Raw genomic sequence first — 12,447 nt, forward strand, 5'->3', positions numbered from 1 at the left:
TTACCATAATTATTAATATTTGCCAAATGCCAGAATAATGAGAGAGAGAGAATGTTTCAAGGCATTTTTATTACTTACTGCAAAGTCAAAAGTTTCCATACATTTCATTAGTATTTGGTACCGTTAAACTGAATGACTTGGGCACACATCTGGGATCTCCTTCCACAAGCTTCTCACAATAGTTGGTTGGAATTTGTTCCCATTCCTCCTAATAAAACTGGTGTAACTGATCCAGGTTTGTAGGTCGCCTTGCTCGCATCGGCCTTTTCAGCTTTGCCCATACATGTTCAATAGGATTGAGATCAGGGCTTTGTGATGGCCGCTCCAAAACATTGACTTTGTTATCCTGGAGCCACTTTGTTACCATAAGGCAGTATGCTTGGAGTCATTGTCCATTTGGAAGACCCATTTCTGCACAAGCTTTAACTTCCTGGCTGATGTCTTGAGATGTTGCTTCAGTATTGCTACATAGTCTTCTTTTCTCATGATGCCATATATTTTGTGAAGTGCACCAGTCCCTCTTGCAGCAAAACAACCCTACAACATGATGCTGCCACCCCCATGTTTCACAGTTGGGATGGTCTTTTTAGGCTTCCAAACTTCTCCCTTTTTCCTCCAAATGTAACGATGGTCATTATGCCCAAAAAGTACCATTTTAGTTTCATCAGACCACAGAACATGTCTCCAAAAATTAAGGTTTGTTCCTGTGTGCATTTGCAAACGATAATCTGGCTTTCTTATGCTTCTTTTGGAATAATAGCTTCATCCCGGGTGAGTGACCTTTCAGCCCATGTTGATACAGTACTCATTTTACTGTGGATTTTGACACTATCTTACCAGCTTCCGCCATCATCTTCACAAGGACTTTTGCTTTTGTCCTTGGGTTGATATGCACATGTCGGACCAAAGCACGTTAATCTCTGGGACGCAGAACCCTTCTCCTTCCTGAGCAGTATGATGGCTAGACATTCCCACCTTGTTTGTACTTGCATACAATTGTTTGTACAGATGAACGAGGCACATTCAGGTATCTTGAAACTGTACCCAAGGATGAACCAGACTTGTGCAAGTCCACAATTTTTTTCCTGACATCTTGGCTGAATTCTTGAGAATTTACCATGATGCTACACAAAGAAGCAATGTGTTTCAGGTGTTTCATTAACATACATCCACAGGTGTGTCTCTAATTAACTAAGATGTTGCCAAAAAACCTGTCAGAAGCTTCCAAACACGTGACATCATCATATGGGCAGTCCAGAATTGTTTGAAGGCATAGTAATTTTTGTGTATGTAAAGTTTTGATTTTGCAGTAAGTAATAAAAATGACTTAAAACATTCTCTCCCTCATTACTCTGGCATTTGGCAAATATTACTAACTAGATGGCAGCCCGATTCTAAAGAATCGGGAGTCTAGAATCCATATATACTTTATTTATTCAAATGTAAGAATAATACAATTAATAAATAATAGTAAGAAAGAACAAAAAATGGCTGCACTCACCAGCTCTTGACAATTCTTGACAGTACGGCACATTTCTGATTGGTCGCTCGCGGCAGGCGGCAACCAATCAGAAAAGTGCCGCGCACCACGAAGGCATATATCTTTGTCCACCCTGAGCGGGTGTAGGACGCTGGTGACGTCACTTATCTCCGGACATTATCTCCGGACAAAGCCACGGAAGTTGGCACAAATTGCCGGAAGTAATATTCTAGGCAATTATATATTAGATTTTAATGTTATCAGTGTTTACCTTTGAACGTTTATATTGTATTGTCCTGTCACCAGCCATGTGTACGATTATCGGCCGAAAGCCTCTCTGGAACCAATAATTACCCCATGTAAAGGTATCTTTATAAGTTAAAGATTCAGAATACTATGACTTTTATCATATCCTGAACAGTCGTTTTCTGGTTGAAGTAAAAAAAACTGAGTGTTTACAGTTTGAAACCATAAAATGTTGAAAAATTATGTCATTCTTGAGTATATCACTCAATGGTGCTCATAAACGTGTCAAATTTGATCTATAATATACTTTAATATACGTTACTTTAATCTTTAATATACTTAAGAACAGGGCCCCAGACATCACACAGGGGGTCTGAAACACCGCACAGTGGTCCAAAATATCGCTGTGCTCTGCCTGGGGCCCCATATGCTGCCTGGGGCCCCTGTACTCTGCCTGGGGCCCCATATGCTGCCTGGGGCCCCTGTGCTCTGCCTGGGGCCCCATGTTCTGCCTGGGGCCCCTGTGCTCTGCCTGGGGCCCCATATGCTGCCTGGGGCCCCATATGCTGCCTGGGGCCCCTGTGCTCTGCCTGGGGCCCCATATGCTGCCTGGGGCCCCTGTGCTCTGCCTGGGGCCCCATAGGCTGCCTGGGGCCCCTGTGCTCTACCTGGGACCACTGTGCTCTGCCTGGGGCCCCATATGCTGCCTGGGGCCCCTGTGCTCTGCCTGGGGCCCCATGTTCTGCCTGGGGCTACTGTGCTCTGCCTGGGGCCCCATAGGCTGCCTGGGACCACTGTGCTCTGCCTGGGGCCCCATATGCTGCCTGGGGCCCCTGTGCTCTGCCTGGGGCCCCTGTGCTCTGCCTGGGGCCCCATATGCTGCCTGGGGCCCCTGTGCTCTGCCTGGGGCCCCATGTTCTGCCTGGGGCCCCATGTTCTGCCTGGGGCCCCTGTGCTCTGCCTGGGGCCACTGTGCTCTGCCTGGGGCCCCATGTTCTGCCTGGGGCCACTGTGCTCTGCCTGGGGCCCATAAACTGCCTGGGGCCCCTGTGCTCTGCCTGGGACCACTGTGCTCTGCCTGGGGCCCCATATGCTGCCTAGGGCCCCTGTGCTCTGCCTGGGGCCACTGTGCTCTGCCTGGGGCCCCATATGCTGCCTGGGGCCCCTGTGCTCTGCCTGGGGCCCCATATGCTGCCTGGGGCCCCTGTGCTCTGCCTGGGGCCCCATGTTCTGCCTGGGGCCCCTGTGCTCTGCCTGGGGCCACTGTGCTCTGCCTGGGGCCCCATATGCTGCCTGGGGCCCCTGTGCTCTGCCTGGGGCCCCATATGCTGCCTGGGGCCCCTGTGCTCTGCCTGGGGCCCCTGTGCTCTGCCTGGGGCCCCATATGCTGCCTGGGGCCCCTGTGCTCTGCCTGGGGCCCCTGTGCTCTGCCTGGGGCCCCATGTTCTGCCTGGGGCCCCTGTGCTCTGCCTGGGGCCCCTGTGCTCTGCCTGGGGCCCCATATGCTGCCTGGGGCCCCTGTGCTTTGCCTGGGGCCCCATATGCTGCCTGGGGCCCCTGTGCTCTGCCTGGGGCCACTGTGCTCTGCCTTGGGCCCCATAGGCTGCCTGGGGCCCCTGTGCTCTGCCTGGGACCACTGTGCTCTGCCTGGGGCCCCATATGCTGCCTGGGGCCCCTGTGCTCTGCCTGGGGCCACTGTGCTCTGCCTGGGGCCCCATATGCTGCCTGGGGCCCCTGTGCTCTGCCTGGGTGTAGGACACTGGTGACGTCACTTATCTCCGGACATTAGCTCCGGACATTAGCTCCGGACATTATCTCCGGACATTAGCTCCGGACATTATCTCCGGACATTAGCTCCAGACAAAGCCACGGAAGTTGGCACAAATTGCAGGAAGTAGTATTCTAGGCAATTATATATTAGATAATGGTTATCCCAATTGACCTTAAACAGAAAATATTTATTATGATTTCATGTTAAATATTGAGAAAACATGAATATGGGTATCTTTTTATATAGTGTATGTAAACTTCTAGTTTCAACTGTTTCTTAACAGATTCAGGACCAGGCCATTTTCCCCACTCCCGATCCGATCAGGCACATTTTTTTGTTTATTTTCATATATATACACTTTTTAATAGTTTTATTTATTTTTTTCTTTTTTATTTATTTTTATTTATTTATTTTTCATACTGTGCCCTCATAAGGTCTTAAAAAGAGCTTGGAGGGTGGATTTTTACATACTAATACAATCTTTTTATTTCTAGATTCCCTTGTAACTAGCTCCTGGTGTATTAGTCCCAGTTACAGTGGAAATTTTGCCTCCACTGTGCATAACAGAGCTGACTGTGTCTCATAGGACCTGGAAACTCCAGATCCCTTTCTACCACAGTGCTCCCGACCGAGCATACAGTACTTCGTAATCTGTATATGTGAGCACTGGTTCAGTGCTGTGTAAAGAGCAATCAGTAAGGCAGGCAGAGTAAAGGCCCCGTCACACACAGCGACGCTGCAGCGATACAGACAACGATGCTGATCGCTGCAGCGTCGCTGTTTTGTCGCTGTGTGGTCGCTGGGGAGCTGTCACACAGACAGCTCTCTCCAGCGACCAACGATCAGGGGAACGACTTCGGCATCGTTGAAACTGTCTTCAACGATGCCGAAGTCCCCCTGCAGCACCCGGGTAACCAGGGTAAACATCGGGTTACTAAGCGCAGGGCCGCGCTTAGTAACCCGATGTTTACCCTGGTTACCAAAAAAAACAAACAGTACATACTCACCATCTGATGTCCGTCAGGTCCCTTGCCGTCTGCTTCCTGCTCTGACTGAGTGCCGCCGTACAGTGAGAGCAGAGCGCAGCGGTGACGTCACCGCTGTGCTGTACTTTCACTTTCACTTTGCGGTGCTCAGTCAGTGTGGGAAGCAGACGGCAAGGGACCTGACGGGCAACAGATGGTGAGTATGTAGTGTTTGGTTTTTTTTACATTTACGCTGGTAACCAGGGTAAACATCGGGTTACTAAGCGCGGCCCTGCGCTTAGTAACCCGATGTTTACCCTGGTTACCAGTGAAGACATCGCTGGATCGGTGTCACACACACCGATTCAGCGATGTCAGCGGGACCTCAACGATCAAAAAACGGCCCAGGCCATTCCGACACGACCAGCGATCTCGCAGCAGGGGCCTGATCGCTGGTACGTGTCACACATAGCGAGATCGCTACTGAGGTCGCTGTTGCGTCACAAAACTTGTGACTCAGCAGCGATCTCGCTAGCGATCTCGCTATGTGAGACGGGGCCTTAATGAACACAATCTCCTGCAAGCTGCTTAGTCTGAATTTACATTTTAGAATGTCAGACTAAATTGTGTTAGGCTCAGATATTGCAAGTCTTTGGGTGGTCCCAAAGTAGTTAAATTCTAATGTGCCAGATCAGATCCTTTTTAAGCTTGACATTTCTATGGACTGAGTCTGTTGGTTCCAAACATATTAGATAACTGGTTATTGAATAATGCATTGTGGCTTAACATACACATTTGATTAAGCCAAACGAGACCCCACTGGAAGATTTCAGAATCCAAATGCATACATTATTACCTAAATATCTTACACCTGATGAGGTTGGTGTACTTATTTTGATAATCCATGTCAGAATGCCAGTTTTCTCTTTTTTTTTTAATGTTCTCCCGCTTGATATTAAAATGAGCTTTTTATGCGTCCAGATCTATGTGGACTCATAAATTGCTATTATTAGAATTATATGGCCATTTTGATGGGGATTATCAAAGTAAGTATGCCATTCTCATAAGGTTTAATATTTATTTATCTACTGAAAGATCTGCTTTAAAAATATGAATGAAGTATATAAAATTAGGAAACTGTTGCAGAGAGATTTGACTGTTAGCGAATAATAAATCAAAGGGGACCGTGATGGGATCTTCCTGCAACCCATGTAAAATATATATACCTTGTGGATAATATATATATTGGGTAATATATATATATCTTGTGGGTAATCTGTCAGATAAGATGTAATGGAATGGATTTGTGATTTTACCTGTTTTTTGGATGACTGCAGTGTTCTTGGAAATACCAGGATTTTCGCTAAGGCCACAAATGTTCTCGCTAAACACTCTGAAGTAATATTCATTACCCATGATAAGGTCAGAAATGGTACACTGAGTCTTCCTGTTGTGTTCAAATACAGTAAACCATTCCTATCAAAATGAAAAATTCACATGATATGTCAAGATAAAATATAAATGGCTACTAGAGTGAAAACTCTAAAACCGTATTTGTCATCATGTTTTTCATGAAGCAGATATAGTAAAAAATGTATTTTTTGTTGTTTGGATTTTTTTCACAATTTATACTGTCAAACTAATATTTCAATTTTTTTGTGATTTTTTTTTTTGTTTCTGCCAGATCTTTGCTATTGTAAGCAGAGCCCCTGGAGAATATGTGATTGCAGAATCCAATAGAAGCATCAGCATTTCAGATGCTTCTTTTCACTACATAATCTCTCACATCGGGGAACTGACCATATCCTGTTAGATTGCAGGAGCTTTAACCCTGAAATGTACACATTACTATTTAATCCTTTAAATTTCCAATTCTACATTCTGAAAACCCATGACTAAGCTTTGTAAATTTTCAGTGCATTTATATCAGTTTAAACAAATAAACATTATTGGCCTTTAGGACAATATAATCGAAAACAATAAAAAAAATGATCTGAAGGTTATAATATCATGCCTCCTGAAGAAGACAAAGTGAAACGTGCGTCGGGGTGGCAGGGACGTCATACATACAGGTGATCTTTTCGTATAAGTGTCATCCTTCAACACAGAACTACCTAATTGCTAGAGGAAGGGAAAAGTATATTCCAAGTAAAAGTGAAAATATCATTAGTTTTTTTGTTTATTTCTTATAATGTGAACTGACACCACTTTGTTTATAGCTCTTTGAGTCCCTGCTTTTGGTTAGCAGCCTTTTTGTTGCTTTTTGTTGTATTACATAATCATTTTATCTATGTTCAAATACAAAGACTTTTTATTAGACATTATATACTTCTTTTCTCTCCTTTGTGTGCTAGGTTATAATACTGCAGTGTTTTTTTTCTAACATATCGTAACAAAATTTGTTTTGCTTTATATTTTGTACAGTTTTATAATATTTAAATTTAATTTAAACAATTTTTCCTTTTGTTTAATTTAATATATGCTTTTAATTTTTGTAGAATTTTTATAATTATTAATTATATATTTACATTTTTTTTCAGAAGGTATGTTGTGCCCGTACATAGACGTATGCAAAGGGACCTGTTACATACTTGTCAACAGTCTTAATTTAGCCTTAACAGCCCCATGCATCGGGTCACAATGGGGCAGAATTAAATAATACCATGCCCAAAATGACCAGGCCATTTTGGAGTAGTCCTGGAGTAGACTTTAGTGTCACAAGTTTTCTGTTTTAAGTTTCAAGTATGTCAGTGCATTCTGATGGCAGAATGGGAACTTTTGTCAAGTTGCAGGCTTCATCCATTTTGCTTCCAGCCAAGGCAATAATGCCACCAGAGCTCAAGGTCACAGGTACTAGCGGTCTGATCTTGGCACTAGCCAGATTAACTGATGGGATCAGGAAAACCACAAAAACACAGCCTTCATATTTACCATTGTTTTCTTGTCTGCCTTTTGTATTGTGTAGCCTGTGATTTCTGAATTCCCATTATCTTTCGGTGGTAGCCATTCAACAAAAGCATTAAATCCCCAGACTTCTTTGACAGTTACCGATAGAGGGGCACCAGGTTTTTCTAGGAAAATAATCAAACATTTTTAACATAACATCTCAAAGTCTTCAAAAATGCTCAATCTTTCTCTCGATTACAGAATGCAATGGAAAAAAAAATACTTTTCAGACTATTTTTTATTCTATCATTTGACATTCGATCATGGCTAATCATATGGCACATGGACATCTTGAGTCCACCAGAACAGGAACCTCTGTTACAAAATGTTCACCATTCTTACATAGAAGGATGTCCACTTACTCTTCAAGAATTCCCCAGGACAATAATCCTCCATACATTTTAGATAGATGTCGGCCAAACCATTGTTTGATCATTCAGCTGCCCACTGTCTCGAATGACTCTCCCAAACACAGGAGAGCTCTCTCTACCAACAGCTCCTGTCCTCTCTATAAAAGAGCTGCTGTCAGACATCTCTGGTGGAGGTTTATCTCTTAGAGAACAAAAGAATTTGCAGACCGAAATTGGACATGCAAAATCCTTATTTCCCAGGATAATGATCTGTCAGAGGCTCCCATACACATTAGCCTGTTGGCCAAACCTGTCAATGTTTGGCCGACATTAATCTAATGTGTATGAGAACGTTAAAGGATGTCTTTATGATACACAATGATTTCTTCAGTAATTAAGAAAATAACCTTGTGATTAGAGATGAATGAATATTTCAACATTCAGTTCGGATTACGATTGCCAAATTTGCAATATTTGCCGATTTAATCGCCAAATATACGCTGATTGTAGCCGACCGCCATTGGAGTCAATGGGAGGCAAAGACAAAAGCATACACAGCACAAACGCCAGTGTTTCCCACACTGGGGCATGGTGGTTCTGATCGGCGGTAACATTACTGCCGGTAGATCGTTACCACCATCGATGCCTGTGCTCAAAGTAAAAAGAAAAAAAAATTTACCATCGGTCAGAGCGCTGCAGGGTCACGCTGTCAGATGTCAGCGTGACCCCACAGAGATACTGTGACCCGCAGTAAAAGCTTACCAGAGGTCAACAGGTTCCGGCTGATGAAATACTACTCTTCACATCAGGCTACATCTGCTGTCATTGATAACAGTGATGGCAGGAACCGCTGATGGGAGAAGTAGTCTCTTGTCGGCCGGTGCCTGTGCTCACAGATAAAAAAAAAGCAAAAAAATGTAAATTAAACAAATACATATTCAAATAAGAAATGCATTATACTCACCTAACTCCCAATCCCTGATGCCCATGTCTCCTATAAAAAAATCAAAAATAATAACTGACCATATACTCACCTGTCCGCCGTAGTCCATGTAATCCTGAGTGTCCCATGGATATCTCAAGTGTAGAAGTCACATTGGGAGATGTGACTACTCTAACCGGCCATCGGCGATACACTGACAGGAGCGTCAATCCTCCCAAGTGCATAGCACTGAGATGCCATAAGGGAGATCAACGGAGCTGTTCAGCTGATGAACGCTGGTGAACTTTCTCATGGCAACTAAGTGTCACACATTGCAGGAGCAATTACCTCCTGTGCCAGTGCATAGTCAGCTGTCTTTGAGAGCAGTCACATCAGTGACTGCTCTAAGTAATCAAGATCGTTGTGGGACATTATGGATTATCCTCTCTGTGGACAGGTGAGGAACATTTTTGTTTGAGACATTGGCTTCAGTGGATAAGGCATTCGGTGAGTATGGTTTAATTTAAATTCAATAAACGAGTCAGTGTCATTATTTCAATTAAATGACTTCATTCTGGGTATGTTTTTTTATAATATCACTATGGGGTTAGTAATGGGGGAGTCTTATAGATACCTCTCCATTACTAACCGCTGGGCTTGATGCTACCTCACAATACAAAGGTGACATCAATCCCCCAACCATTACCCCACTTGCCACTGCTACAGGGCAATTTAGAAGAGCTAGGCTAAGCTCCAGATTTGGTGCATCTTATAGATGCGCCTTTTCTGGGGCAGCTGAGATGATATTTTTAGTCTAGGAGGGGGCCAATATCCATGGCCCCTTCCTAGGCTATTATTATCAGAACACAGCTGTCTGCCTAGTCTTTGCTAGTTACATTTTTATAGGGGGACCCTATGTCAATTTGTTTCTGGGGTCCCCCTGTAAATTAGCCAGTGAAGGCTAAGCAAACAGCTGTGAGCTGATATTAATAGCCTGAGAACCTATATGGCTATTGACTCCTTCCCATATTAACATCAACCCTCAGCCATTGATGTAGATGAATTACATACAGTATATACACATAGAATAGATAGATATATAGATGTCAGTGACATATACAATTAGCACAGTGTGTGTGTGTGTAGCTTACTGTACATGTATTTAATTATTAAAATATTATTTTTCTGAAAAAAATGGTGTGGGCTTCTGTGTAATTTTCTTAACCAGCAGAGGGAAAGCTGATTGCTGGGTGCTGATGTTTATAGCCTGAGAAGGGGGTAATACCCATGGAGCTTCACACAGTATTAATATCAGCTCACAGCTGTATACTTAGCCTTTACTGGCTATTAAAATGGTGACCCCCAAAAAATTACATAGAGTCCTCCTATAATTAGTAACCAGCTAAGGCTAGGCAGACAGCTGCGGGCTGATATTAATAGCCTAGGAAGGGATCATGGATATTGGCCCCATTCCAGACTAAGAACATCAGCTCTCAGCCACCCCAGAAAAGGCATATCCATAGGATGTGCCAATTCTGGCACTTAGCCTCACTCTTCCCACTTGTCATGTAGGGGTGGCAAGTGGGGTGATAGTTGGAGGGGTTGATGTCACCTTTGTTTTGTCATGTGACATCAAGCTCAGAGGTTAGTAATGGAGAGACATTTATAAGGTGCCCCCATTACTAACCCCATTTAACACCTAATTTATTTCTCTTGCAGGAGACAGTGTCATCACTGGAATGGGTGATGCAGTAAGTATGATTTAATTAAGATTTATTAAAGGAGTCTGTGTCATTCTTTCAATTAAAGGACTTTATTTTGTGTGTGTGTTTTTATACAATATGATTATTATGAGGTTAGTAATGGGGGCATCTTATAGTGGGGTGGTTGACATCACAAAGGTGACATTAACCTCCCCAACTATCACCCCTCTTGCCACAACTACAGAGCAAGTGGAAAGAGTGAGGCCAAATGCCAGAATTGGTGCATCTTACAGAAGTGCCTTTTCTGGGGTGGCTGAAAGCTGATGTTTTTAGCCTGGGGGATAGTATCCATGGCTCCTTCCAAGGCTATTATCAGCCCACAGCCTTTGCTGGTTATTAATTATAGGGTGACCCTACATCAGAGGTGTCAAACTGCATTCCTCGAGGGCTGCCAACAGGTCATGTTTTCAGGATTTCCTTGTATTGCACAGGTGATAATTTAATCACCTGCACAGAATGATTCCAGCACCTTGTGGAATGCTAAGGAAATCCTGAAAACATGACCTCTTGGCGGCCCTCAAGGAATGCAGTTTGACACCTCTGCCCTACATCATTTTTTTGGGGGGTCCGCCATTTTAATAGCTAGTAAAGGCTAAGTATACAGCTGTGAGCTGATATTAATAGTCTGGCAAGCTCCATGGTTATTACCTCCTTCCCAGGCTATAAACATCTGCCACCAGCTGTCAGCTTTCCCTCTGCTGGTTAAGAAAATTGTGAGGGAACCCATACCATTTTTTTCAGAAAAAAATAATATTTTTAATAATTACATGTACAGTAAGCTGCACACACTGTACTAATTGTATTTGTCACTGACATCTATCTATCTATCCTATGTGTTTATACTGTATGTAATCTGTCTATTCTATTCTGTCGGGTCCCACTGTGATTTTACTGTACGCGGCTGCTGAATTGATGCTTTCTATCTATCTATCTATCTATCTACTTTAAAATATTTTAGTGGCGATGCAATTATTTTCCCTCACGTTTACAGAATTTTACCGACTTTGTCCAATTACATGAAAAATGCTTGTTTTTTCGATCACGAATCCGAATGTGCTGAATTTATGTTGAATTTATGTTTGGCAATTGTTTTCCGAACATATTCTCTCATCTCTACTTGTGACTTCAGTATAAACGCTGGACAGACATAAAAGTGGATAAAACCTCTTGACAGGTGATAAAATGATAACCTGATGTTTGAGATTGTTAATTTCTTACAAGTCAGATGATGAAACCAAACCAGCAGGCAAAGCAATAAAAAATTTGGAGGGCCTTGCCAAGTTCTCAGAAGAGCAGGAGAGCCTTCATGACCAATTCAGGACTGGTAAATTCACACTTTCAACTCTGAATTAGGAGGGATTAAAATAAACCTTCTCTCACATTCTGTGGCTTGTGATAGATCTGGATCTCTGCAGGGAGCACTGGATAATGGCCAACAGGATGAGTTAAATATAGTTGAAATAAAGGAACCTGATCTATGTAGATATTCATCTCATGAACTTTCAAAGTTGTGAAGACTGCGTTATGAACATAGGTTGGACTAATGGGATTCTCCAGACATTTAACAAATATGAAGTAGGTCAAGCTACAAACTCACCCTTCTGATGGACTCTATAACATAGTTTAGTTGGGGATTTTAAGGGAAACTAAACTTTTAAAAAACTTTTGATATGTAGTTTTCATCCTTGAGATTCAGGTTCTAAGAATCTTCAACCTTTGTTTAAAAGAGATAGAAAGTTCTCTTCGTTCTTGTAAATTTTGCTCATGGCTTCTGATATTTGATGATTTCCATGGATTAGGTAATGCTTAAAACAATCTACAGTTAATGCACAGATAAAAAGCAAAGATATGTCATTTGCTTTTGCTATTTAGGGCAAAGCATTTCAGATTTTGAAAGGATGGAAGGAAGGGAATATTGGCTGCAATTTTAGACTATGTTCACATGTTGTATTTTTGCAGTATTTTTTCCCACAATTTTTTAATACAAATTAACAGCTGCTCCTT

The 12,447-nt window shown here is 42.8% G+C and overlaps 1 protein-coding gene across 4 annotated transcripts in view; it reads right to left on the reverse strand.

The window, feature by feature from the left end:
• The window catches only part of MYBPC2 (myosin binding protein C2), a 137,983-nt gene that overhangs the window by 14,181 nt on the left and 111,355 nt on the right, over positions 1-12,447 (reverse strand). For all 4 annotated transcript variants that reach the window (XM_077259631.1, XM_077259630.1, XM_077259628.1 and 1 more), the window contains 2 exons: positions 7,394-7,533; positions 5,779-5,938 (listed from right to left, as the gene is read on the reverse strand). In XM_077259631.1, coding sequence (XP_077115746.1) covers positions 5,779-5,938; positions 7,394-7,533 — 300 coding nt within the window. The remainder of the gene's footprint in view (positions 1-5,778; positions 5,939-7,393; positions 7,534-12,447) is intronic.

Source organism: Ranitomeya variabilis, chromosome 4, assembly GCF_051348905.1.
Source record: "Ranitomeya variabilis isolate aRanVar5 chromosome 4, aRanVar5.hap1, whole genome shotgun sequence".
Lineage (NCBI taxonomy): Eukaryota > Metazoa > Chordata > Amphibia > Anura > Dendrobatidae > Ranitomeya > Ranitomeya variabilis.